Source organism: Mandrillus leucophaeus, unplaced genomic scaffold, assembly GCF_000951045.1.
Source record: "Mandrillus leucophaeus isolate KB7577 unplaced genomic scaffold, Mleu.le_1.0 Scaffold216, whole genome shotgun sequence".
Classification (NCBI taxonomy): Eukaryota; Metazoa; Chordata; class Mammalia; order Primates; family Cercopithecidae; genus Mandrillus; species Mandrillus leucophaeus.
Window position 1 is genome coordinate 3646523 of NW_012102210.1, and position 27533 is coordinate 3674055.

At 46.2% G+C, this 27533-nt stretch overlaps 2 protein-coding genes across 2 annotated transcripts in view; one reads left to right on the top strand and one right to left on the bottom strand.

Moving 5' to 3' along the window:
- MTHFD2 (methylenetetrahydrofolate dehydrogenase (NADP+ dependent) 2, methenyltetrahydrofolate cyclohydrolase) overlaps positions 1-6000 on the top strand; it is a 39703-nt gene extending 33703 nt beyond the window's left edge. Inside the window, exons 7-9 of the mRNA XM_011980761.1 lie at positions 1869-1961; positions 2410-2535; positions 4782-6000. Of these exons, the coding sequence (XP_011836151.1) occupies positions 1869-1961; positions 2410-2535; positions 4782-4945 (383 nt within the window). The 3' untranslated portion in view covers positions 4946-6000. The remainder of the gene's footprint in view (positions 1-1868; positions 1962-2409; positions 2536-4781) is intronic.
- Positions 2322-27533, bottom strand: part of SLC4A5 (solute carrier family 4 (sodium bicarbonate cotransporter), member 5) — a 118843-nt gene continuing 93631 nt past the window's right edge. Inside the window, exons 18-29 of the mRNA XM_011980707.1 lie at positions 25728-25841; positions 24035-24196; positions 23096-23274; positions 21887-21959; positions 18433-18501; positions 18141-18188; positions 17589-17762; positions 15468-15623; positions 13513-13597; positions 12072-12139; positions 5105-5178; positions 2322-2490 (exon numbers count right to left, since the gene is read on the bottom strand). Coding sequence (XP_011836097.1) covers positions 12105-12139; positions 13513-13597; positions 15468-15623; positions 17589-17762; positions 18141-18188; positions 18433-18501; positions 21887-21959; positions 23096-23274; positions 24035-24196; positions 25728-25841 — 1095 coding nt within the window. The 3' untranslated portion in view covers positions 2322-2490; positions 5105-5178; positions 12072-12104. The remainder of the gene's footprint in view (positions 2491-5104; positions 5179-12071; positions 12140-13512; positions 13598-15467; positions 15624-17588; positions 17763-18140; positions 18189-18432; positions 18502-21886; positions 21960-23095; positions 23275-24034; positions 24197-25727; positions 25842-27533) is intronic.

The following is a 27533-nucleotide window of genomic DNA, read 5'->3' on the forward strand; positions in this document are numbered from 1 at the left end:
CTCCTGAGTAGCTGGGACTACAGGCACACGCCACCATGCCCAGCTAATTTTTTTATTTCTAGTAGAGACAGGTTTCACCACATTGGCCAAGCTGGTCTCGAACTAACCTCAAGTGATCCACCCCCTCACTTCCCAAAGTACTAGGATTAGAGGCATGATCCATCGTGCCTGCCCTTAACAGTTGCCTATGACAGTTTTTGCTTTTAATCTGGAAGCCTCGGTGAGGGAAACGTTCTTTTTTTCTTTTTAATCTTTAAGAGTCAAAGGTTTCACCATGCTGCCAGGCTGGTCTCAAACTCCTGGCCTCAGGCAATTCTCCTACCTTAGCCTCCCTGGCCTCAAACAATCCAACCTCCTGCTGGGATTACAGGTGTGAGCCACCACCCCAGCCCTCAGTGAAGGAAATTTAAGATTTAATAGTGGTGACAGTGCACATTCCTGTAACATTTTGTAGCCTATAGTATGCTTTCTCCTGTTTTCTTTTAGCCCTTATGTGTAGCAAGTTACAGCTCCAGTTGACTGATGAGGCACTAAGCTCAGTGACTTCACTATCAAAATTGGCTTCATGTTCTAGGCCATCTGACTTTGTTTTGCTTTGGACTGGCACTACTTTTAATGTAAATACATATATTTTTATAGGTATTCCAACCTTAGGGAAGAATGTGGTTGTGGCTGGAAGGTCAAAAAATGTTGGAATGCCCATTGCAATGTTACTGCACACAGATGGGGCGCATGAACGTCCCGGAGGTAAGGAAATTGCTTTCAGGGAACACTGTCCTTTTTTCCCCATGTAAGAACTCTCAGAAGCCATCCTGTGCATGTTTGGAAGTATTAACTGTGTTATACTTTGTATTTGTTGAAATTTTGTTAACAGATAATTCAGGGAGTAACCTTTGTAGAGAAGCTGCACCCAGTGTCACCTGAGTTTCTTTATTATTCATTTATCATGTAACTAGCTTCAGAAATAAACTTAAGTTTTGAGTATAAGCATGATTATAGGCAATTAGAAAATTTCAGCTATAGCTTTGATAACTGGAGCTAAGGAGCAGTTCTTATTCAAAGATACTGTGTCATTTAGTGGAAAAAATCTTAAGCCGTTGCAAAGGATTGAATTGATATGACTGTAATGTGTCCTGTCAAGTTCTGTTAATTGGTTCTAAGGTAAAGCCTCGTCAATCTGTTATCACATAATTATTGTAATAATGACCTTACATGATTATATCAGAAATAATGGCAAGACTATACTTTCAACAATCTTCAACATACTTAAAACAACCTTGAGTAATTCTAGTGATATTTTGCTTAGAAAAGGTAAAATTCTTAAAAGGCTTTAAAAATACGATGAATAAATTTAATTATATGACTCGAAACAGTCGAGCTAGGACCAATGGTTTAAAGCTATATGAAATTAGGTATTAATTTTAAAAAAGTAAATGACAATTAGCTGCCCAGAAAATATGGCACAAGCCATTAAGTCAGTTTTTTTTTGTTTGTTTTTGGAGAGGGAGTCTTGCTCTGTTGCCCAGGCTGGAGTGCAGTGGCACAATCTTGGCTCACTGCAACCTCCACCTCCCAGGTTCAAGCGATTCTCGTGCTTCAGCCTCCCAAGAAAGCTGTGATTACAGCCATGCACCACCACACCCAGCTAATTTTTGTATTTTTAGTAGAGATGGGGTTTTACTATGTTGGCCAGGTTGGCCTTGAACTCCTGACCTCATGATCTGCCCACCTTGACCTCCCAAAGTGCTGGGATTACAGGCGTGAGCCACCGCGCCATTGTTGAGTTTCTACAGTGACTTGACTAGTTGAGACCTAATCCAGTCCCAGCTTTGTGTCAGAAATCAAGACATCTATTGTTTTCTTTCTAGGTGATGCCACTGTTACAATATCTCATCGATATACTCCCAAAGAGCAGTTGAAGAAACATACAATTCTTGCAGATATTGTAATATCTGCTGCAGGTAAGAACACAAGGTGAATGGAGGGAAGGGCTTCACCTCAGAAGAGGAGGTTGTACCCCTCATCTTAGAATTCGCCTGCCTAGCTACTATTCATCCTTCCCCTCATGATGATTCTTTGAGCTGCCTACCAAGATGAGGATAGAGTTGTGATTGGAATACTGGTTTCTGGCATTACATTATAGTCTGGATGGGTGAATGTTATTCCTAAACTTTCAAAATATTTATATTAATATTTACTGTATAAAGTTCAAACGGTTCCTTTTGTTTCCTGTCAGGAACCAAAATAAATAAATAATAAAAGTAAATGGTTCCTTAGTTAATATTTTTAACAGGTTTTAATAAAACATGTTAATTAGTTCTTCTAGATCTCTTGAAATTGAAATTAGACAACAGTCTGACAGGTAGACTGTTTTCAGTACTAAGCTTTTTTTCCTTTCTCCATTTCCAGGTATTCCAAATCTGATCACAGCAGATATGATCAAGGAAGGAGCAGCAGTCATTGATGTGGGAATAAATAGAGTTCATGATCCTGTAACTGCCAAACCCAAGTTGGTTGGAGATGTGGATTTTGAAGGTAAATGGTAAAATTTTGTTTTTAAAAATGAAATCAGTAAGTACTACCTTTCATGGACATTTAGATTATTTAGTTTTTTTTTTTTTGAGACGGGAGTCTCACTCTGTTGCCCAGGCTGGAGTGCAGTGGCGCGATCTTGGCTCACTGCAACCTCTGCCTCCTAGGTTTAGGCGATTCTTCTGCCTCAGCCTCCTGAGTAGCTGGGACTCCCAAAGTGTTGGGATTATAGGTGTGAGTCACTGCACCCAGTCCGTATACGTTTCCCTCCCTCCCTCCTTCCCTCCATCCATCTCTCTCTTCTTTCTCTTTCTCTTTCCTCCTCCCTCCCTCCCTTCTTTCTTTCCTTTTCCTTTTTTTCTCTTTCTGTCTTTCTTTCTCTCCCTCTGTCTCTTCCTTCCTTCCTTTCCTTTCTTTCCTTTCTTTCTTTTTTCTTCTTTCTCTCTTTTTCTTTCTTCTTTTTTTAAAAACAGTCTCATTCTGTCACCCAGGCTGGAGTGCAGTGGCACCATCTCGGCTCACTGCAACCTCCACCTCACAGCTTCAAGCAATTCTTGTGCTTTCAAGCCTCCCCAGTAGCCAGGATTACAAGCATGTGCCACCACGCCCACCTAATTTTTTGTATTTTTGGTAGAGACGGGGTTTCGCCATGTTGGCCACGCTGGTCTGATCACTCCTCAAGTGATCCTCCCACCTTGGCCTTCCAAAGTGCTGGGATTACAGGTGTGAGCCACTGCACCTGGCCTTAGTGTGCTTTTCATAAGAATTAGAGAAACCTTTTTAAAATTACAGCCATTCTAAAATTATTTTAGTTGTTTCATCATAGTGATGGAGAGCAGTTATAAACTTTTCAGGGAATTGTTTTTTTCCTTAGAACTTACTTCATAATTCAAGCAATTTCTTGACTTTTAACAAGTTTGAAAATTTGATGAAGTGATTTTTCTAAACCATGGAGTCTCCCAAAAAGTGTTGAGAGTTCTCATTTTCACACTGAGAGATCACAGGCCTAGAAAGTTAAAATGGTCCAGGAAAAAACCATACCCCTGAAATACTAGAATATACTAGTAGATGTCTCTTTTCAGTTATTTTTTTAAGAGGCAGTCTCACTCTGTTGCCCAGGCTGTAGTACAGTGGCGTGATTTCTGCTCACTGCAACCTCTACCTCCCAGGTTCAAGTGATTCTCCTGCCTTAGCCACCCGAGCAGCTAGGATTACAGGCATGTGCCACCACGCCGGCTAATTTTTTGTATTTTCAGTAGAGATGAGTTTGGCTCTGTTGACCAGGTTGGTCTTGAACTCCTGGCCTTACGTGATCTGCCTGCCTCAGCCTCTCAAAGTGCTAGGATTACAGGTGTGAGCCGCTGCAGCTGGCCTCTCCTTTCAGTTCTTAAGATAGAATGTTTATCTGAATATATGCTGATAATCCTTTTTTTTTTTTTTTCTTTTTTTTTTTTTTTTTTTTTGAGACAGGGTCCCTCTCTTTTGCCCAGGCTGGAGTACAGTGGCATGATCTCAGCTCACTGCAGCCTCTGCCTCCTGGGCTTAAGCAGTTCTCCTGCCTCAGCCTCCTGAGTAGCTGGTACTATAGGCACATGTCACCTTGCTTGGCTAATTTTTGTATTTTTTGTAGAGATGGGGTTTCACCATGTTGCCTAGGCTGGTTTCAAAATCCTGGCCTCAAACAATCTCCCCCACCTCACACTCTGCCTCAGTCCCCCAAAGTGCTGGGATTACAGGCATGAACCACTGTACCCGGCCTATGCTGATAATCCTATTCCTAGCTTTCTGTTTTTATTAAAGCAGTCAAACCCATGCCTAGGTATGTAAGGATTTTCACTTTAACATTAGGGTAATTTTTTTTTTTTTTTTTTTACTTCTCACTTTTAAAAAATTACTGTGCTTTCTGCTTTGGACAAATTATACTTAAATTAATAAAATGCTGTAGGCAGCTATTGAGGTAATGCTTATTATTATTATACTTACAACTCCCACGCAGTTAACCTACTAGATGTTTAATAGATTTCTTTATAGGTTACTTAGATGTATAAATATTCCTTTAACAATTCTGTATGTGCATGTTATTTTACTAGTGTATTCACAAAACCTTGAATGATGTAGATGTGATTTTTGAGTTTTATGCTTATGTATGTTACTTTTTCCTTCCTTGCATGCTTGTTTCCTAATATATTAAAGTACACACATGTCCTTTGCCATAACTAAAGCAGCCTGCCTGTCTTGTTTCTATGTAGGAGTCAGACAAAAAGCCGGGTATATCACTCCAGTTCCTGGAGGTGTTGGCCCCATGACAGTGGCAATGCTAATGAAGAATACCATCATTGCTGCAAAAAAGGTGCTGAGGCTTGAAGAGCGAGAAGTGCTGAAGTCTAAAGAGCTTGGAGTAGCCACTAATTAACTATTGTGTCTTCTATGTCACAAACAGCACTCCAGGCCAGCTCAAGAAGAAAAGCAGGCCAATAGAAATGCAATATTTTTAATTTATTCTACTGAAATGGTTTAAAATGATGCCTTGTATTTATTGAAAGCTTAAATGGGTGGGTGTTTCTGCACGTACCTGTGCAGTACCTCACCAGGGAGCATTCCAGTATCATGCAGGGTCCTATGATCTAGCCAGGAGCAGCCATTAACCTAGTGATTAATGTGGGAGACATTACTATATGGAGAATGGACGCTTCACTTTGTCAAACTCGGTTACACATTTGCCTTTTCTAGGATTGCATTTCCCAAGTGCTATTCTAATAACAGTTGAATACTCATTTTAGGTACCAAACCTTTTGAGTTCAACTGATCAAACCAAAGGAAAAGTATTGCTAGAGAAAATTAGGAAAAAGGTGAAAAAGAAAAAATGGTAGTAATTGAGCAGAAAAAAAATTACTCTAATTTATATGTGTATTGATTGGTAACCAGATTTATCTAAGTAGAACTGAATTGGCTAGGAAAAAAGAAAAACTACATGTTAATCGTTTTCCTAAGCTGTCTTTTTGAGGTTTAGTCATTGGGAAAATGTTTAGGATTATTCCTTGCTATTAGTACTCATTTTATGTATGTTACCCTTCAGTAAGTTCTCCCCATTTTAGTTTTCTAGGATTGAAAGGCTTCTTTTATACATTATTCATGTGTGTTGTCATATTTGGCTTTTGTTATATACTTTAACTTCATTGTTAAATTTTTGTATTGTTTAGTTTCTTTGGTGTATCTTAAAACCTATTTTTGAAAAACAAACTTAGCTTGATAATCATTTGGGCAGCTTGGGTAAGTAGGCAACTTACTTTTCCACCAAAGAACTGTCAGCAACTGCCTGTTTTTCTGTGATGTATGTACCCTGTTGACTTTTCCATAAATTTTTTAAGAGTTTGAGTTAATATTGAATTTAATTAGATTTTCTGATTAAAGGTTTTTTTTTTTATTTTTTAATAAAACACGTGTCTGGTGTGGTATGAATTTCTGAAATTCTGTCTTCCTATGACTCTTAGTTGCGACTGAACCAGAGTTTTTTTCTCATTTAATCAATGTAGATATTCCTATATTCAGTAACACTTACTCCTATAGCCTTAAATAGATAATTTTTTTTTTTTTTTTTTTTTTTTTTTTTTTGTAGAGATGGGGTCTTGCTATGTTGCCTGGGCTGATATTGAACTCCTGGCCTCAAGCAAGCAATCCTCTTGCCTCAGCCTCCCAGAGGGCTGGGATTACAGGCCTGGGCCACCCACGCCCAAACAGAGGTTTAAAGAGCTTTGGTGAAACCAGCCTCGTCCTCCAGCCTTTTTTTTTTTTTTGAGACTGAGTCTCGCTCTGTTGTCCAGGCTGGAGTGTAGTGGCATGATCTCGGGTCACTGCAACCTCTGCCTCTTGGGTTCAAACAATTCTTTTGCCTCACCCTCCTGAGTAGCTGGGATTACAGGTGCATGCCACCGTGCCCTGCTAATTTTTGTGTTTTTAGTAGAGACGGGGTTTCATCACGTTGACCAGGCTGATCTCAAACTCCTGACCTCAAGTGATCCACCTGCCTCGGCCTCCCAAAATGCTAGGATTACAGGTGTGAGCCACCGCACCAGGCCTGTCCTACAGTCTTATATCCCAACAGATTGTGCCGAGCTAGGAGCTTAATCTGTTAAATACTTGAGGTAGGTTTCTTATCTATTTTGGCTTTTGGCTTTCAGGCTAGCAGAAGTAGCTCCTGCTCTAGGCAGCTTGAGGCAGAAAGAGAAAGAACAGTTGAGTTGACCTACCTCCATCCTTGTTGTTCTGCCAGCTGGCGTTATTCTTTTCATAGTTCTCTGGAGTTGAAAGAAGTTTCGATAGTTTGTTGGAGATGTTTTTGTAAGTGAGGTATAGCTCATGTCTATAAGCCATGCCTGCTTACTTACCTAGATTATTAAACATGGAGCTAGATGACCAGACAGCATTAAATTTTATTGAATTACAGTTACAAGTGGAACAAATGACTGACTGCATGGAGAAGTATTATGTCAACCTGTTAAAAGCTATGGAGATTAAAATGTTCATGTATATACAAAATATAAATGACATGTAGGGTAAAATTACAGTGATCAATTTACAACAAAGAAATTAACAGTAATTTTCCAGCTTGTCTGATTAATCAAGCAGGTTTACTCTTGAATCCATAGCATTTCTACAATTTAATTTGGACAAAGTTCTATTCCAAATCAGCCAGGTTTTAAAACTGAAATGTTAAGGGTGGATTGTTAGCTTCCCCAGGATTGGAGCGGATGATAATAAAATACTTTTTAGAAACATTAATTATTATTTATAAGACATGGGTTCCAGCTGTCTCCTTGGCTGGAGTGTGGTGGCATGATCATAATTTACTGCAGCCTTGAACTCCTGGGCTTAAAGGATCGTCCTGCCTCAGCCTCCAAAATGGCTGGCACTACAGGCGTGTGCCAGCATGCCTGGCTAATTTTTAAACATTTGTTTAGAGATGGGTCTCACTATGTTGCCCAGGCTGGTCTTGACCTCCTGACCTCTACTGATCCCCCAACCTCAGCCTCCCAAGCAGCAGGATTACAGGTGTGAGCCACTGTGCTGGCAAGAATTTATACTTAAGCAAAGGAGATGGTTCTGGATTAGCTAAGAAATTCTGCTCTCAGTAGGAGTAGAGGTTTAGAGCTTTACCTCTTGGCAGTATCCCTTGGAAGGGAGCTCTGAGATTAAATGTAATCAAACACTTATTGAGAGCTTTCTGTGGACCGGGCACTCCACTAGACTCGGGATTACAGAGGCCAGTTACCTGTCCTGATCTGTTAATGATCTAGTGTCATTTTTCTTTAAAAAAGAAAGCACCTGCATTTGTCATCTTGAGCAAATATAGTAACCAAAGTGATTTACTCAAGGTTCGAATCATAGTTGTTTTGGAGAAAGTAAGTGTCAGATGCACTGTGGCTGTCAGGGTCATAGTAGGCATTAAATAAACATGGTTGGTGTTCATTAAATGTGGACTGAAGGTAAAATGACTGATCTTAAGTTTCATGAGGAATAGGTTTGCTTCATTGAAACTGGTTTTTATCTTCCCAAATAGTTTTCAATCATTCCTTTAAAGTACTAGGTTGATTAATATTGCGAAGTTATAATGTAAAATGTAATATTACCTCTGTCTAACCTGTATTCACATAAATGGGAGTTTGACTTTGGGAGTAAATGTTGAAAATTTGCAGGAAAGACCCACCCAAATGTACAATGAAATGTGATTCCAGGTATGAAAAACCAGTGATACTAATTTAAATGATCATTTTGTTGATTTAACGTGTGGTTTCAAATTTCACTTTAACAAGAACTATTTTATTTTAGAAACATTTATCCACTCAGATGGATTGGTTCTTTCATTAACAGAGTTTTGGAACTGGCTTTTCAATCTGGGAAAGCCCCAGTCACACTTCTGGAGCAAGTCCCATACTGCAGATGGTTCAAACTTTTTGTTTGTTTAGAGACGGAGTCTCTCTCTGTTGCCCAGGCTGGAGTGCAGTGGCACCATCTCGGCTCACTGCAACTTCTGCCTCCCAGGTTCAAGCGATTCTCTTGCCTCAGCCTCCCTAATAGCTGGGACTACAAGCACATGCCACCACGCCCAGCTAATTTTTTGTATTTTAGTAGAGATGGGGTTTCACCATGTTGCCTAGGCTGGTCTCGAACTCCTGAGCTCAGGCGATTCGCCTGCCTCGGCCTCCCACAGTACTAGGATTATAGGTGTGTGCCACTGTGCCCAGCTGGTTCAAACTTTTCATATAACCCTTAGGAAACTGGATGTGACAGGGAGAAAAGATATGACCTTTTCAGCATTTCTTAATATGCAGAATTGCCAAATATTCCAAAGATGGTCTAGTGACATAAGAGTATATTATGAGTTCATTTGAGAACATCTGTATTTAAATCTAACCTTTAAACAATTTTAAATTGGTATTTGTTTTAAATATGAATTGACTATTGCCCTTTTATCTTAGCTATGGTTTGGGGAAGCAAGCATTTTTTTTATTTCCAAAGAAATGTTAGAATTCCTATGCCGGACTGCATTTGAAAATAAAATATAATATTTAGCTTTAGGTATTTTAATTACTACGAAAGGAAGGGGAGAGCTTTGCATCTAAGCAGTACTTTTCATCAACAGATCTCCAGTTTTCTGTTAGGCAGAAGGACTCCCTCTGTTTGATAAAGAAGGAAACAGGCACAGAGAAGTTAAGACCCTCCCAATGAAGACTAAGCCAGGCTCTCCATCTCCCATCTGGGAGAAGCTGCTTCATCCTAGAGGGTGGTCTCGCTGTCAGTTTCTCTTCGGTATTTGTCCATGTCTGTGAAGTCATAGTCTGACTCCATCTCTATCTTCACCTGTGGCACCATGAACACTGGGTTCCGTGAGTAGTTGAAAGCAGGTGAAGCTGGACAGGAGATTTTGAAGTGCAAGGTGATGCTGAACAAGAAGTAGGAAAGAAGGATTATGTAGCTCCTGGTGTTTTGAACCCATCCCCTAGAGTGGGGCTCTAATGCAAATACTTCTGTCTTCGCTTCTGAACTCTCAGCACATGCCAGAATGAGCAGTTTCCTATTGGCTTGGCCTTCAGCCACAGTTATGCACCTGGTCTCGCCCTGTAAACCTATTTTTCACATTGCTGCCAAGGTGAACTTTTGAAATCACAAATTTGGTGATTCCTCATTGTTCAAAAAATCTAAGCTCTTTAGTGTGAGAAGACAGGAGTGTCTGTCTTCTCACAAACACAAACACAGCCTTCTGTGTTTGTAGTCCTGCCTGCTTAGTTTGCCCTATCCATTGCAGTGTTCTTTGCTCTTTGGGTGTGTGTGTGTGTGTGTGTTTTCAAATGGTACTTCGCGCCTGTGTCCACTGCCTGCAATGCCTTTCCTTTTCTTTATTCTGCCCCGCTCTATGTCTGGCAGATTCCAGTTTCTCTTTCCTAGATTCTCAAAACGAGGCTAGTCCCTCCCTGTGTGCTCCATTATTCTTGCACAGGGTGCTCTTTGCTTGCATGCCATTCTTTCTATATACCCAGGGATTAAGCATCGCACCTGGTAGATCATTGATGCTTAGTCTTTGTTACACCAGACCACGTTGCAGAGCCTTTCAGTGAAATAGAATCTTGCTATTTAGTGGTCTTTGCCTCCATCTGTTTTCATAAATTCAGTAAAACACCAATGAGGTTGGGAGATGCCATCTCCAGTTACCAAATTTTCCTCATTTCTGACCTTGTCTTAGGGCTTTGTGTAATTTAACAGGGTTTTGGAAACCCTTAACCTGGTCCAAATTTTCTCTCTACTGCCTGAAATTGGGAGCAGTTAGTCAATTTCGTGCAGATTATTTTATAAATGAAAAGAAGATAGACTGCTTTCTCCTAATACTGGTGTGTACTACTGTATAATGATCAGTGGCATCACAGATATAGGAGCCTGCCTGGGGATGTGGGATGAGAAGGAAGGCGGAGATGTAAATGGGACAGGTGACACTTTGGGCTAGATCATCCTTGGGACTGCTGCTTAGGGAGGGTTGAACTGGGGAAAAGTCTGTTGTTTCACCCTGGCATTGGGGTAGCAGCTTTGCCTTATAATTCAGAAGATCCCCTGTCCCCTGTTTCCCCAAAAATCTCTTGGATGAGTGCCCTCTGTGCCTGGAGACTGATCTTCTAGACCTGGGATAGCCTGTGCTGTAATTACTGTTTGATCCCTGTCCATTCTAGGGCACAAGGTAGGAGTGGGACTGCCCCTGGCATCTTCCCAAGTAATAATGAAGTAAAGCCTTTCTTGCCTCTGAATTCCTCTTTTCTGTGTTTGAGCCCACTGTGTCATCATCAGGGAGTCTCACCTTTTTCACGGGTGGCTTCTCATGAAGAACAGAATCACATTGTTGGCATGGGGGCTCCTGGCAACTGGCCTGGAACTTATTCTTAACAGTTCCCATCTCGAGTGGATCTCTAATGTTAGCTTTGATGTTGATCTCTGATGTTGGCTTTCCTCCATACCCTTTCTGACCTTTGCTAATTAGCCCTGCTGTTAATTCCTTCTACAGAGTACCCTGGGGTTTTGATCCTTAGCGTTCATTTATCCTGGCTTTCAGTGATATTACACCTAAGCCATGCCTAGTTTTCCTGCCTTTTTTTTTTTTTGAGATGGAGTCTCTCTCTGTCACCCAGGCTGGAGTGCAGTGGCGCAATCTCGGCTCACTGCAAGCTCCACCCCTCAGGTTCGCACCATTATCCTGCCTCAGCCTCCCAAGTAGCTGGGACCACAGGCGCCCGCCACCACGCCCGGCTAAGTTTTCGTATTTTTAGTAGAGACGGAGTTTCACCGTGTTAGCCAGGATGGTCTCAATCTCCTGACCTTGTGATCTGCCGACCTTAGCCTCCCAAAGTGCAGGGACTACAGGCGTGAGCCACCGCGCCTGGCTTCTGTTTTCTTTTATCAATATTTACTTTTTTTTTTTTTTTGAGACGGAGTCTTGCTCTGTCGCCCAGGCTGGAGTGCAGTGGTGGGATCTTGGCTCACTGCAAGCTCCGCCTCCCGGGTTCACGCCATTCTCCTGCCTCAGCCTCCCCAGTAGCTGGGACTACAGGCACCCACCACCACGCCCAGCTAATTTTTTTGTATTTTTTTTAGTAGAGATGGAGTTTCACCGTGTTAGCCAGGATGGTCTTGATCTCCTGACCTCATGATCCGCCCACCACGGCCTCCCAAAGTGCTGGGATTACAGGCATGAGCCACTGTGCCCGGCCACAACATTTACTTTGAATTTTTGTTCTACCTAGTCTTTTGTAAGAATTTCCTTTACTAAAGTTGAATACCTTTGTGTGTTGTAACCATATTGTTATGTCAGTGAGAAGACATATTTGTTTCTTGGCCCTGAATGATGAGTCAGGTTTGTCAGCCTTTGACTCCCAGCTGGGGACCAGCAAGGGCCTTCTACTGAGAGGACAGCTAGCCTGGGAAATCCTAGACCCTCCACCTTCCCGACCATTTCCCAGTCTCTTACCTAATACGCAAGGAGTCTACCTAACAGTGTTTACCTTCGATCAAGTTCTGTGTCACTGAAGGAAGAATCAGAGTGAGTAACTCCAACTGGAAGATCTTTTTCCTGGTAGGAAAATGAAAATGTCAGATGTGGAGCAGTTTTGAGCACCATATTTCTCCGGGCTTCCCCCACCATTTCCTCTCTTTTCCTTCTCTAATCCTATAGCCAACACTATGCAAGAGGAATACAGGGCCTCAGAGATGTGTGGCTTCGGGCTTAGTTACTCCTTCACCCAGAAGGCTCTCAGCCAGGGCTAGGGGGTGTGAGGCATGGGAGGGCCAGGGAGGAGAGAGATGGGAGTCAGGGAGGAGCCTGAGAAACTCAAGATCTTGAGGTGCTTATGAGGGATACTGCTGATGGGAAGGACGCCCTGGCCACCCACCCCTAATCTGTCTTTGAGGGTGGCAAGCCCTGTATCAGAAGCACTGGGCTTGGGACTAAGGTAGGGATCTTTCAGAAGACTCAGGACAGGCTATGTTGCCTGGATGACAGGACTGGCCACCTATGGGGAGCTGAGGCTGGGAGGCGTTAAAGGCAGCAATAGAATCTCCCAGGATTTCCGTAAGCAATGCCCAATCCCGCCCAGGCAGCCTCCCTCTCAGCTGTCTGCTGAGAAGGTGCTGAGGATTCACACAGAGGCACAGCACAACCATCACGGGGATCTCCAATTATGCCTGACTTATAACCCAAGTGCTATGCTACCTATTTCTCTTAAGGGGAAAGCTTGGTTCTGAGCCCTCAACCATTTCAACAGCCACTGGAAAACATGGGAGGCCTGGTGGGCCATGTTTGGACTGATGTGGTTTGAAACAACACAAAAGAGGGCCAGGAGATGCCACAGGGATCTGGGGACACGTAGGGAAAGGAGGGAATGAGGGATTTTGCCTTAACTAAAGTGAGGATTAGTCATTCAAGTCTGCAGGCTTTGCTCTGGGGTTTCCCATCTGGTTGGAGTACCAGTCCTGGTGGCCCAGTTCTCTTTGATCTCTGCCTAGGACAAAGGTCTTCTAGTGCAGGGTCCTAAACCCCCAGGCCATGGAACAGTAGCAGAACCAGGCCACACAGCAGGAGGCGAGTGTGGGCAAGCAAGCATTAACCCCTGTGCTCTACCTCCGGTGGGATCAGTGGCAGCAATAGATTCTCATAAGGGTGAGAACCCTATTGTGAACTGTCCATACGCGGGATCTAGGTTGTGTACTCCTTAAGAGAATCTGAGGTGGAACAGTCTCATCCCAAAACCATTCCCCACTCCCCTACTGGTCTGTGGAAAAATTATCTTCCACAAAACTTTTCCCTTATGCCAAAAAAGTTGAAGACTGCTGCTGTAGCATCCAAAATGATTAGATCCCCCTGAGTTACAGATGAAAGTTCCTAGAGGAAAGACATGGAGGATTAGTAGTAAGTAGGAAGGGAGAGACACCATGTGTTTTACTTACTGGCAATGCAGTGGATACCGTTTTGGGGATCTGATTGGACACTTTCCATGGGAATCTTTATAACTGAGGGAGGAGGGAACTGGGGCTGAAGAAAAACAGTGGGAAAAGAGGATAAACACCAACACAACAACTTGGCTTTCTTTCTCTTTTTTTTTTTTTTTTTTTGAGACAGAGTCTTGCTTTATTGCCCAGGCTGGAGTGCAGTAGCGTGATCTCAGCTCACTGCAACCTCTGCCTCCTGGGTTCAAGTGATTCTCCTGCCTCAGCCTCCCGAGTAGCTGGGATTACAGGCGTGCACCACCATGCGCAGCTAATTTTTTGTATTTTCAGTAAAGATGGGGTTTCACTGTGTTGGCCAGGCTGGTCTCGAACTCCTGACCTCGTGATCCCCCCGCCTCGGCCTCCCAAAGTGCTGGGATTACAGGTGTGAGCCACCACGCCCGGCCAACAACTTGGCTTTCTTGCCAAGATGGAAAATGCATGCATGTGCAGTGCAAACCACCATTCTCTTCACCTCTAGACAAAACGGGTGCTGCAAACACCCTGGGGCCCACTGAGGGGGAATGAGCACAGTTAGCCTGCTGTCCTATACACACCATTGAACAGAGCGCAACTCTTCCAGGAATGTCATCAAAACGGTTTTATCTGTCACAGCAACCAGTCACTTGGGAATGAACCTCACACAATAACTGTTACTATAAAGACAAGTAAAATGAATTTGTGTAAATTGAATCCTGTTTTTCCATTGATATATCATAATTCAGAGATTCTTTTTCCCAACCCTGTAATAGTTCTTGGCATGTGGTAGCCACTCAAATATTTATTGAAAGTATGACAACTAAGTGTCTTTAAAAGGCACGTAGTCTCTTTCTTTGTTTTCAGAACCCACCTTTACAAATCATCTACAAACACATATATTATGGGACTCTTCCTGGAAAAGCACAGTGATTAAGGACTAGGGGAGTTCTGACTGATCAGAAGATGGTTTAATCATCACCAGCCAGTCAGAAGGGATTTGCCTTGAACATGTTTCATCTGCACGAGGCAAAATCACGAGAACAGGACAGGGTGGATGCAGGGACGTGAGTTTGGGTCAAACTGGGAGATTGGGAGGCAAGCAGAGCACGAGGAGATGGCACAGGCAGCTTAGCATATCAGAAACCAGCAAAGTCAGGACTTATTTTAATTCCTTCTTAGAAATGTAGCTACATGTCCATTTTGGGTAGGTCACTTCCTTTTGCGGGGACATCATATGTAATGAACATGTGAATTAAGAATCTTTCTGCCTCATGTTTAGTGATTCACTATTATTTCTGGACTGGCCCCTTGTCTGTTGACTCCCTGAGTGTTTTGGGGGTGAAATGGGAAGGGAGGATGGGAGAAGAGGGGCAGATGGGGCAACCATGTTGTCCCAGGCATCTGGGAAATGTAGTGTCTCCTTTCGGTCAGGATACCTGCCTCTTTCCCCATCTTTGTCCCCCGTACCCTAGGGAAAGGCACAAGCAAAACTTGTTCCCAGCCCCTTCTGCCTGTCTGGAGTCCAGTCTACTTTTAAGTCCCCATTAGACACCTCTCCTCAAGTGTGCTCCACTCTCTGGAGGTCAGTCTTCATAACCTCCTTCCATGCTGGAGCTGCCTCCCGGCCCTTCCCGCAGGAACCCGCTTGCTGTGATCACAACCATAAAGCCCACAGTGATGGAAAGAGTGGGCATGGCCAATCACCTTTTCCCTGGACACGGAGTCTCATTCACTCTGGCCCACTCTGAGGATATTCACATAAACAGAAGAGCCCTCAGCACCCCAGATCAAGACAAGCAGATGCCCCAGCCCATCCTGGACTGGGCCTAGGCACTGCCACAGGCCGCCCAAGAAGCCACCCTCTCCCTAGCCCTGGCAAAAGTGGAGAGAAGGACTCTCAATTTCTCCTCTGTGCCCCGGCCTCACATCTTCCCCACCTCCTCGTCACAGTCCTCATGCGCCCCTTTCTTTCGCTTCCTCTTCTTGTCTGTCTCCTTTTTTTCCTTCTCTGGGAGGATGTTGTCAATCCAGGCCAGGTCGTGCTGAGAAAAGATGAAATCCAGAAGCCTTCGAACGATGATGAGGCCCAGGATCTGTGGTGGGAAACGGGAGAGAGACTACAGTTTTGTGAGTTTAGAGAAAACTGTGGTCTTAATGCCCAAACTCAAGCATAGATTTTTTCCTCCCTCAGTCTGCTGAGTTCAGGAACTTTTTGTGGTGTCTTTGGAGCCATCTCGAAGCTCCCATAAGCCATTATTCACCTTCCCTCCACCATGGTTCCTCTTGTCTGGCCCCTCAGGTGAGTGACCATTCCTACCAGTGACCAAGAGGGACAGCCTGTGACAGCCGAAGTGGGGAGCCTCAGAAAGGCCATGGGCTGGAGAACTACAGTTATTCTTTAAATTAGTGGTTCTCAGCCAGGCATGATGGCTCACGCCTGTAATCCCAGCACTTTGGGAGGCCGAGGTGGGCAGATCACCTGAGGTCAGGAGTTTGAGACCAGCCTGGCCAACATGGTGAAACCCTGTCCCTCCTAAAAATACAAAAATTAGCCGGGCATGTTGGTGAGTGCCTGTAGTCCCAGCTACTTAGGAGACTGAGGCAGAAGAATAGCTAGAATCCGGGAGGCGGAGGTTGCAATGAGCCAAGATTGTGCCACTGCATTCCAGCCTGGGTGACAGAGCAAGACTCCATCTCAAACAAATAAAATAAATACATAAATTAGTGGTTCTCAAACTTGAGCATGCACCAGGACCTGGAGCGCTTGTTAATACACAAATCACTGGATTCCCCCAGTTTCTGATTTAGCAGGTCAGGTAAGGCCCAAGAATTTATGTCTGTCTCTACTCTGTACATTTGCCAAAACTCATAGACCCACCCATTGAATTTTACTGTATGCAAATTAAACAAAAAAAATCAATAGGTGGAGGGTGTGGGTCTTGCCTTGTCCTGCCCTGTCTGGCTATGTGCCCAGGGTCACTCTGCTCATGCTCTCTGAGCCTCATGTTCTCATCTGTAAAGCTGGGTTACTAGTGCTTCAGGGACTGGTGTGGACTCAGTGGAACAGCACTCAGTAAATGCTAATCATGACTACTATTGCCTTTCCCTTCAACAGCTCTGAGGCCCCTGAGGGCACTTGGGGTGAGGATCTATCTCCCTTTCCCTGCAGTGGGGGTTCTCAACCCTGGCTGCACGTCTATGCTCATCCGTGGACCTCATAAAAATACCAAAGTCTGGGTTTCCCCAGAGATTCTGATTGGATTGATCTGGGTTCATTGTCATGGGCAGCCAGGGTCAAGAACCATGGACTAGACCCCCCCAGGAGTGTGCACTTCAAGTTCTCCTCAGTGTCCTTACTTTGGCCCCTACCCCGGAACCCTCAGGCTTTCACCAGGCATTTGCTGACACACTCCAGGCTCCTGGCAAAGGGGGCCTGGGTTACTGCCCTCAGTGAGTTATCTAGGTGGCCAGAGGCAATATGTTGTTGGCTTTACGTTCTTTTCACTTCTTATTTTGGAGTAATTTCAAACTTATATAATATTTGCAAGAATAGTGAAAGAACTGTAACCTTTCCTTTGCTCAAGCTTTATATATACTGTCATTGGGTTTTGTTGTTCTTGATCTCTGACCCTCGTTCTTCCCCCACCCCACTACTTCACTATTTAGCTTTTCCAATTTAGCTGTCTTGAAGGGTGGAAAGATCTATATTTAGTACTTATCGACTTCTGAGACTGGTTGGAATTTTGGCAGTGGGAACTTGGTCTCCAGGTTGAACTGATTTGCTTTCTCCATCCCTCCCCAGAGCTGGGTGGCTCCTGCATTCTCGCTGAGCTGCTCTGACATTCCTTTTTCCGCCTCCTCTCTGCCCCACCCCACACCATCTGGCCTGGATGGCCACAACTCGAATCAGGTCATTCTGTGCCAGCCTCTGCGACCCAAGGGAGCCAGGTCACAGCTGATGGGACGGTAGAAGGTGGCGGGAGGGGAGGTTGCGCTGCACTTCTGGGTTGCCCAGGCCAACCTGCCCGGCAGGAGAGGGAAGCCCGCGCCCACTTTACCATGACCGGGAAGATGATGGCAGCCACCGTGGATTTGAGGATCCAGAGCACCGCCAGGCAGAGGATCTGCACCAGGGTGAAGAGGTGGATCCGGCGCAGCGGCACGTGCCTCAGGAAGGCGTGGTCCGGCTGGTGCTTGGCCGGCATCAGGAAGAGCTTGCAGCGTTCCCAGAACTAGGTGGACAGCGTGGGCTCAGTCAGGCAGCTGGGTCCCAAGGGCCTGCTGGGCCCTGGGACTAGCGGAAGGGGTACCTGGGTGGGATCTCAGAGAGGGGAAGCCCCCTGCTCAGGCCTTAAGGGTGCATGGGACGGGGCCTGGAGGTGTCTAGGCGGATGCATAATGGGGTCTTAGAGAAGGGGTCCTGAGCCCCGGTTGAGGGGAACAGCCCTGGAGCTGGCCACAAAATAGACATTGTCCATATTCAAGGAAAGTGCAAGTTAATTGTAACATAAACTGTTTAAGAATTCTGGGATTTCACAGTAAATACAGAACAAAACAAAAATGTTTTCTTCTGCCTTAGGGAAGAGAAGGAGGTATAGTGAAATGCTCACTGGAGTCAGTTCCTTCTGGATTTTGAATTCTGACCCTCCAGTTCCCATCTGTAAAATGGGGATCAGAGGACTTAATTACATAGATTCAATTATGTGAGGCCTATGAAGTGCCTAGCATATTTATTTTGCCTGGTAGTATCAGTCAGTGGTAGTACCATTATTACTATTGTTCTTTCATTGAATTAGGACAATTGGGGACAACTGGGACAACTGAATTGGGGGTCTTGGTGACATGGAACCAGACATGGAATGTTGACTCCAGATCATGCAGCCTGGGGAGTGAAAGCCTTACCTGGATGCCATTCAGGGAGGCCACGCCCATGTAGAGGAAGACTCCATACAGCACCGGCAGGGGGATGCACTAAAATGAGAGCAGAGCTTTGGATCGGCCTCTGCCTGGGTCGGGCCCTTGGCCACCCTGTTCTGGATGACAGTGTCTCCTGACCACAGAGGCAGCTGGGGAGCTGGATGTTTGGGGGAACCGAGAGTCAGCAGAACTGGGGTGTGGGCGGGGGTGGAGATGAGGGTCACTGGGGCTGTACTGCCCCTTCTCAGGCTGGCCCAGCATGCAACTGCTCTCCTGGCCCGGTCCCTCACTGCACTGTGCGGAAGCCATGTGGTCTGGCTGAAGAAATACCTTCTGGAAAGTGAGAAGACTCCACAGACTGCCCCCTCCTCATTCCTGCCAGCTCCTTCCTACCTCCAGCCTCAGGTGAGGGCCCCTAAAACTGCTCAGCCTGCAGGGGCATGGGGAACTTCAATGAGCTGACCTACATCGGCAGGGAGTACCTGGGACACTTAACAGAAATCACCCATCAGGCCGGGCATGGTGGCTCACGCTTGTAGTCCTAGCACCTCGAACACCTGAGGTCAGGAGTTCGAGACCAGCCTGGCCAACACGGTGAAACCCCCATCTCTACTAAAAATACAAAAAAATTAGCCAGGCATGGTGGTGCATGCCTGTAATCCCAGCAACTCAGGAGGCTGAGGCAGAAGAATCGCTTGAACCTGGAGACGGAGGTTTCAGTGAGCTGAGATCGTGCCACTGCACTCCAGCCTGGGCGACAGAGACTCCGTCTCAAACAAAAAACAAAAAACACAGAAATCATGCCTCATACACAATCACATAAAACAGAAGCAGAACAAAAGTGTGTAAACTAATCAGCACTCATCACCAACTAACCACGAATAGTTTGGTGGGTACCCATCCCTCCAAACTTGCACACAGGCATTTTGTTTGCGTTTTCAAAAATGGGATCATAGAATTCATCCCACTCTACAAGAATGATTCCAAATCTTTCACAGCCTTTCAAAGCATTTTTCTGCTGTCTGTCTCAGCTGTTTCTGCCCCTTGCCTTCTCTCCACCTGCAGCTGTGGCTCCCCATGGTGAGCGGAGGCTGCTCCTCCTTGTGGTCATATTACAGCACTCTGGAGAGCACAGAGCACTATGTCAACACTAGAAGGGCTTTAGAGGAATTTTTGGCCCCTAAAGAAGGCTGTTCTTGGATTTGAAGGTTTTTTTTGTTTTTTTTGTTTGTTTTTGTTGTTTTGCTTTTTTTGAGACAGAGTCTTGCTATGTTGGTCATTCTGGTCTCAAACTATTGTCCTCAAGCGATCCTCCCGCCTCGGCCTCCCAAAGTGTTAGGATTACAGACATGAGCCATCACGCCTGGCTGATTCGAAGGTTTGTTTGTTTTTTTTTTTTTTTGAGATGAAGTCTCGCTCTGTCTTGCCCAGGCTGGAGTGCAGTGGTGCAATCTCAGCTCACTGCAGCCTCCACCTCCTGAGCTCAACCAATTCTCCCGTCTCAGCCTCCTGACTAGCTGGGACTACAGGCGTAAGCCACCACACCCGGCTATTTTTGTATTTTTAGTAGACACGGGGTTTCACCATGTTGGCCAGGCTGGTCTTGAACTCCTGACCTTAGGTGATCCAACTGCCTCGGCCTCTCAAAGTGTTGGGATTACAGGTTTGAGTCACCACACCCAGCCTGATTCGAGCTTTTTAATGCAAATACTTGTATGTTAAACAGTGTCAAAATTGACATACACAACGGCACCTTGGAACCCTCTCTACAAAAGCAAATAGTCCCTGGTCATTTAAAATATATTTTTAAATAAACAAAATCTTTGCCCTCCTGTGTGCAATTTGTTTCCCCAACGAGGGAAATATCCCTTTAAAAATGCTAGCCTCCTACCTACTGCTCAGGTATGCCCAGTACCAATTCTCAAGCCAGAAATATTTTCCATTGTAAATACATCAGCCAGAATCATGATTCTTTAGCCTTTGTTTCTTACAAGGTCACCTCTGAATGAGGTGTTTTTTTTTTTTTTTGAGAAGAGTTCTCACTCTGTCGCCCAGACTGGAGTGCAGCAGCATGATCACGGCTCACTGCAGCCTCGACCTCCTGGGCTCAAGTGATCATGCCTCACACGTACCATCATGCCTGGCTAAACTTTTGTATTTTTTGTAGAGATGGGGGTTTCACTATGTTGCCCAAGCTGGTCTTGAACTCCTGGTCTCAAGTGATCCTCCCACCTCGGCCTCCCAGAGTCCTGGGATTACAGGCATGAGCCACCATGCCTGGTCATGAGCTGTTTTGAGATAGTCAAAGAGGAAAAATAATATCGGCAAAAGGTTGAGGCAATTACAGGTAAACTTAATTCAAGAAAGGAAAGTCTTACGTGAGCACTGATGAAGGGAAAGGGAGATTGATGGGCGATTGGCTGGAGTGGAGAGCAGGGAAGCCTGGTGGGAACACCTTGCTTTCTGGAGTCTCTCCAGCAAGAGACCCTTGTGGGGGACACCTGCCTCCACTGTACCCCTACTTGACTTAATCTCTTAGCTGTTGTGGTGGGATATGAGCAAGAGGAACTTCAAGCTGTGTGGGAAAAAGTCACCCAAGTCCCAAGACTTCCTGAGTTCAGGTGATCCTCCCACCTCAGCCTCCTGAGTGGCTAGACTACAGGGATGTACCACCATGTTTGGCCTCGTGCTGCAAGTTTTAAACTTCATGAGCCCCACACTCCAGCAATGTGGACACACACCCCATTTAGGAAGTTCCTGATCTAAGCAGGGCTAGAACTTGGCAGAACTTTCAGAGGGAAGAGTATCCTCCAGAAGGTGAGAGTGGCCCTGGGAGGGGTGGGAGAGAGGATTGGTGATGATAAAAAACTGTAGTATCACAGAAAACGATGGTGACTGTGGAAACATTGCTTTGGCCTAGTAAGAATGTGCCTTTCTTTCTTTTTCTTTCCCTTCCTTCCTTTCCTTCCTTTCCTTCTCTTTTCTTTTCTTTTCTTTTTTCTTTTCTTTTCTTTTCTCTTCTTTCGTGAGACAGAGTTTCACTCTTGTTGCCCAGGCTGGAGTGCAGTGGTACCATCTTGGCTCACTGCAACCTCCACCTCCCAGGTTCACGTGATTCTCCTGTTTCAGCCTCCTGAGTAGCTGTGATTACAAGCCTTAGCCACCATGCCCGACTAATTTTTGTATTTTTAGTAGAGACAGGGTTTCACCATGTTGGTCAGGCTGGTCTTGAACTCCTGCCCTCAGGTGATCCACCTGCCTCGGCCTCCCAAAGTGCTGAGATTACAGGCGTGAGTCACCATGCCCGGCCAAGACTGTGCCTTTTTTAGGGGGCTGATACGCCCGTGATCCCTAGCCATGTGGGGACCCCCTCCCTCCCTGAGGCATCCACTCTGCTTTCTCAGGCGACGAGGCCCTAGGTGAGAGTGCAGCACCTCACCTTTAGGATGGGAGCCAGGAAGACAGAGATTCCCGTCAGGATGAAGACGATGATGCCGGTCACTCTCTGTTCCCTGGCAGAGAAGAACACATTGTCAGAGTGTACCAGGAAATGCCTGGTGACCACTCCGGCCCTCCTGCTCACTGTGGGCACCTGAAGTTTGTGTCCAAGGCCATGGCCTCGAGAGCTTCTGTGTGGAGCTCTGCCTGGTTGCCTGAGGCCCAGCTGAACCATATGTGGGAAGACAGGCAGCCCCCAAGGCATCTTGCAGGGGCATTGAGGGAGGCCGCTTAGTGTAGTGGCTCGTAGCTGGGGTGCTTGAGCAGAACTGATGTGGGCTGGATCCTGGCTCTGCCACTTGCTAGTTATGCGGCATTGGGCAGGAGCCTGCCCGTCTTCAGCCTCAGTATATGCAGATAATAATGGCACCTATTGTTGCGAGGATACATGCAAGATAAAATGCTATTACTCTGCTCTTTGATTTTAAGATTTCACTTTTGTGGGGCACAGTGAATGAGGATCTGGAGAAGGGGACACCAGCAGAGCAGGTGTCAGGGGTGGGAGGCAGGTGAGCCCTGCAGTCGGGCAGAGAAGCGTCATTCGGGCAGGCTGGGTGGCCCAAGTATCCCAAGATAGTGGGAGAAGTTCTTAGGGCAGCCATGTAGGTGAATGCCAGGGTTTGGTGTGGTCTCACCCTGGAGGCCCTAAGGGGCTGAAGATATACTTCTCTGCCTACCATGGGGTGTAAGAGAAGGGGCAAGTGAAGGAACAGGAGTGACAGGCAGGGCCATAGACCGGGGAGTGAGGGTGATCCTGGGATAGCCTTCTGGAGGAATGGAGACTGAGCAGGACCTGAACCCACAAGAGGGCCATCAGGGCAGTAGGGGCCTGGAGGGTCTTGAGGAAGAGAAAAAGAGCAGGACAGCATGAGGCCTTGTGGGGACCTTGGGTGGCCGATGCAGATGAGTGTCTGGCACGTGTGCATGTTTATGGATGGGATATACATACTGCTTGGAGCCCAGTAGGTAAAAAGCCCCACTTAGAGTTGGACTTCTGTCTCTCTCCTTCCCTGCCTCCAGGGATAGCACTCATGTCCCTGTGGTTCTTGGGCCATCAGAGCCCAAATTCTTTTGTGGCAGGCAAAGCCAGCTTCCCCTCCCCGAGTGGGCCCCTCCCCGTTGGGTGATTCCTAGGCCCTGACCCTCCTACCTGACTCCTAGGAACTGGGGCTGCTCCCCAGGGGCGCTGGTCTCTGTCTCCATCTTGAGGCTGTCGATGTGGGCGATGGAGATGACCGTGGCAGCCACGTACCAGGGAAGCCCCATAAAGGAGCACAAGGCCATGAGGATGCCCACCCAGAACAGGTCCAGATGGTAGCCAGCAGCCTTCTGCAGGAGTGGGGTGGGGGTGGGGGAGGGAGAAGTTTCTGGGAAGCCAGTTCCTCCTGGAAGCAGCCACTCTGTGGAACATGGTTCAAGGCCCCCCTGCCTTCCAGAAGATACTGAAGGGGCCTGAGGTGCTCCTTGCAAGGATTGCAGAGGTGGGCAGGTCCTACCACCCCATCTGAAAGGGTGAACTGCCTAAGGGACATGGGTTGTAGAAAAGAGGGATGTTCAAGCTTGGAGAGGCCCTGGGTTTGGGTCTCTGGGGAGAAGGGCCCAGAAGGTGGCCACAGGGTCTCTACAGTTCCTGTGGGGCCCCAGCTGGGACAGGCCACACCTAGAGTGGTCCAGACCGGGATGGGGGAGGGGGTGACCCGAGTCTTCTCAGGCTCACAGGCTGGATGGGGAGTTGCAGAGACCAGGAAGGCTAAGGAAGTTCCTCTGCCTCAGTGTTCTAGGCTGAGCCCCCATCAGGATCTGCTGATTCTCATAAGAACTCGATGCCACTTTGGGAAAGACAGACAGCCTGTGCCCAGTGGCCCAACCTAGTTTGGTCCTGGTCCTCAGAAAGTCACTCCAGCCCTGGTGGCCTTACCCACACCTGGAGGTCACTTTTCCCCCTCAACACACCAAGTGGGAACTCCAGTCTTCTGTCCTCATATTTTCCTGGCCCAAAGTACTGAAAGAAGCATCATGTCCTCCCTTCGCTCCTTCTGACTTTGTGGGAAGAAAGAGGTTATGCCTCTGCTCCTAGTACCGGCCTTACCTTCAGTTTGTTCTCCTTCCGGTTGACAATGACGGCAGTGATCTGCTGGTCCATGAAGATCAGGATGGTCACCAGCAGGGCGGGCAGGATGCTTGCTGGGTACACCCACCACGGGTTCTTCCCAAAGGGGGCCACGAACCAGCCTCGGTCAGGCCGTGTGGGCTGAATGGGAGCAAACAGAGAGGGGCCCTTTCCTCTCTCTCTTGTCCCAGGGCACTTGCTGCCTGGCCTGCTGTCCCACCTCCTCAACTTTCCCTGACTTTGGGTACTTTTCAAGTGCAATCTTTTCCCTTAAACACCTTAGGTACCTGCAACTTTAGACTAAATTCAGATATGGGAAGGAGCATGCACTCAAACAGTGTCTGTAAAACTAAGGAGGTAATTTGCTGCAACAGCCCTCGGGTTGGTCAGGAAACATGGAGGTAAAGGTCAAAGGGCAGCCAGGAGAGAGAGCACAGTCACCCACCGCAAATAACAAACAGCAGGAATGAGGCCCAACAGAAAAGAATAAAGAAATGGGTGGGCCCAGGGCCAGCTGCTTCTGCCTCTCCTGAGTCGCCTGTCTGGGAGCATTAAAGAATTGTCTGTAAAACGCTGAACATCAGTTCAGTCCTGCATGTTAAGAATGAGGAGAATATATAAAAAGACTTTGTCTCAAAAAACAAACAACCAACAACAACAAAAAAACCCTTAAAGACAGGGAGGGTAAGTTATAGAATCTGGACTCCCTACTCTGGTGAGATGGTTGGTGCTCTTTTTTTTTTCTTTCTTTCTTTCTTCTTTTTGTTTTTGAGATGGAGTCTTGCTCTGTCACCCAGGCTGCAGTGCAGTGGTGCTATCTCGGCTCACTGCAAGCTCTGCCTCCCAGATTCATGCCATTCTCCTGCCTCAGCCTCCCCAGTAGCTGGGACTACAGGCGCCTGCCACCACGCCTGGCTAATTTTTTTGTATCTTTAGTAGAGATGGGGTTTCACCGTGTTGCTCAGGATGGTCTCCTGACCTCGTGATCTGCTCCCCTCAGCCTCCCAAAGTACTGGGATTACAGGCGTGAGACACTGTACCTGGCTGGTTGGTGCTCTTATGAGGGAGTAGGGCTGAGTTTAGCTACAAGCATATGTCACCACTTCTAGACTAGTGGGTAATTTCTAAGCAGTGGTTCTCAAACTTGAGCATACTCCAAGTCACCTGAAGGGCTTGTTAAAATGCAGATTGCTGGTCCCACCCCCCCCACCCCCCAGCTTTTCTGATTCCACAGGTGGGGCTGAGAAATTGCATTTCTAACGAGTTCCCCATGACTGTGATGCTGTGATATTGGTCTGAGGACCACACTTTGAGAATCACTGTTCTAAGGGACCAGTTTCAATAGATCCTATTTGGCCCAGCTTATAGATTGCCAAAGGTTAGGGAACTGGAGACCCTCAAATCAAGAGGCTTCTGCTGAGTTGGAGGGTGAATTTCAGTGCCTTCCTCACCTCAAGACTACAGATCAGGATTTCCTGGTGAATATGTTACCCCTCCCCACCCTACCTCAAAGGACCAGCTCCTGGGAGCCAGTGTTCAGGAAAGGTGGCACACAGAGAACTAAAATGGTCTCTTGACTGAGAGGAGAAGAGTTTGATCAGCACAGAGGGGAAAGAATCTACAGCTGGTAGGCAGGCAGACTGGATGCCCAGAGTGGTGGCAAGGGGCAAACCTTGATGACACTGGGCACATGCAGCTTGGGGGTTTCCAGGCCAAAACAGGCATCGATTCCACAGAACATCAGGATGGAGAAAACAATGGAAAAGTCAGCCACCAGGGCCCGGACCTGCAGACAGGAGATGAGCAAGTGAAAGAAGTGAGTAAAGCACCCACCCAGCTCCAGGCAGTCCCAGTCCCCAAGCAGCAAAGAGGTGAACTGTTAAGTCTGGGCTCTGAAGGCACCAGAACTAGGCTCAAATCCGGGCTCTGCTCCTCGCTAACTGTGTGAGCTTGGGGAAGTGTGTCATCTCTCCAAGCCTCAATTTCCTTCTCTGTAAGATGGAGATGATGGTAGTATCTCCCTCAAAGGTGTAACTGAACTGTGACACATTTTGAGTGCTTGGCATATGGTGATCAATGTGGGAGCTGTTATGATCCATGTGGCCATGGCAGCCACTGCTGAAGATGTATTCTGGTATGACAGTCTGAATTGGGGCACCCAGCAGGTATGATGAGGGCAAAGGCTGAACTCTGAAGCAAACCTTAGTTCCTACAAATCTGTGACAGGTTGTTGTACCCCACCTGGGCTGGGAGGGAGGCTCCTCAATTCCACTGGGGACCATTGACTACTCTCAGACCTTTTGTCCACCAAGAGCCTCTTGTTCCTCTGTTTCTCAGGAGGCCCTTCCTAGGCCAGGTTCTTAACTTGAAGGCCCTTCCTAGACCAAGTCCTGAACCTGACCTTCCTGCCCATTCTGAATCAATGTCCTCTGACCCCCCCTCCAAACCAACTTATGTCCAGAAGTCTCAGGACAGAAGGTCCCCCAACGTCTACCCTGTGGCCTTTTTATATCTTTTCAGAGAAGGCAATTTGAAGGGCAGGGGCAGGTGACAGTACATTGACTTCATTCCCTGCATCCCCCTTTTCTCTTTAAATTTGTTATTAACATAATATATATAATTGGTTAAAAACTCACATAGTGGAGAAGACTTATAGGGAAAAGCAAAGTCTCCCACCTCCCCTTTTCTCAATCCAGCCCCACCTTCTAGATCCATCTACTATGTCTGCTTGATTTTACTTGTTCTGGAGGTTCCCTCCATGTCATTAACTAATATGCATATACTTTAATATTTTCATTTACTAACTTAAGGGATTATCTATTGATAAGAATTTCCCTTTACTTACACTATGCCTCCTGTCCTTTCCTTATTCCTAATCTTTGATAATTTTAAGCTCCTATGGGTTTCCTTTATACTTTCAAGTTACATAATCAAACCTCTCTTTACATTAGCTTTGGCTAATATCTCTCATTCTCCATCTTGCAAGGTGAGGACCACTGCCTCTGTCCTCCTACTACCTCTCTCCTCCTCCTCCCCTTCCTTCCTGTGACAACTCCACTTTGATCTTTCCATTGTCGAAGCTGAGAACACTCATGTTTTGTTCTGTAAACACATGGTTTGTGTGTTTTATCTGTAAGTCAATTCCAAAAGTTGAAAATTAGTAACAGCTTTATATTATCATGATCATATAAATATTAGTCACAGTAGAACCAAGTAGTGTGCTAGGTTTATACTTCCTTTTCTATAATATTCCTAGCATAGACGTCAAAACCATATGAATGGTTATTAAGTTAAACCACATGAATTTGCCTTTTTTTGTAGGTCGAAATAGTCAAATATGGGCAACTTCACATGGTCCAACCTAATCAGAGAGTGTCAGTTGCTCTCCAAATTGGATGTATCTGTTTACACTCCCACCTACTGCTTTCCATCTCCAACATCTGGTGTCCCAACACCTTCATCTGTCTACCAATCTGAT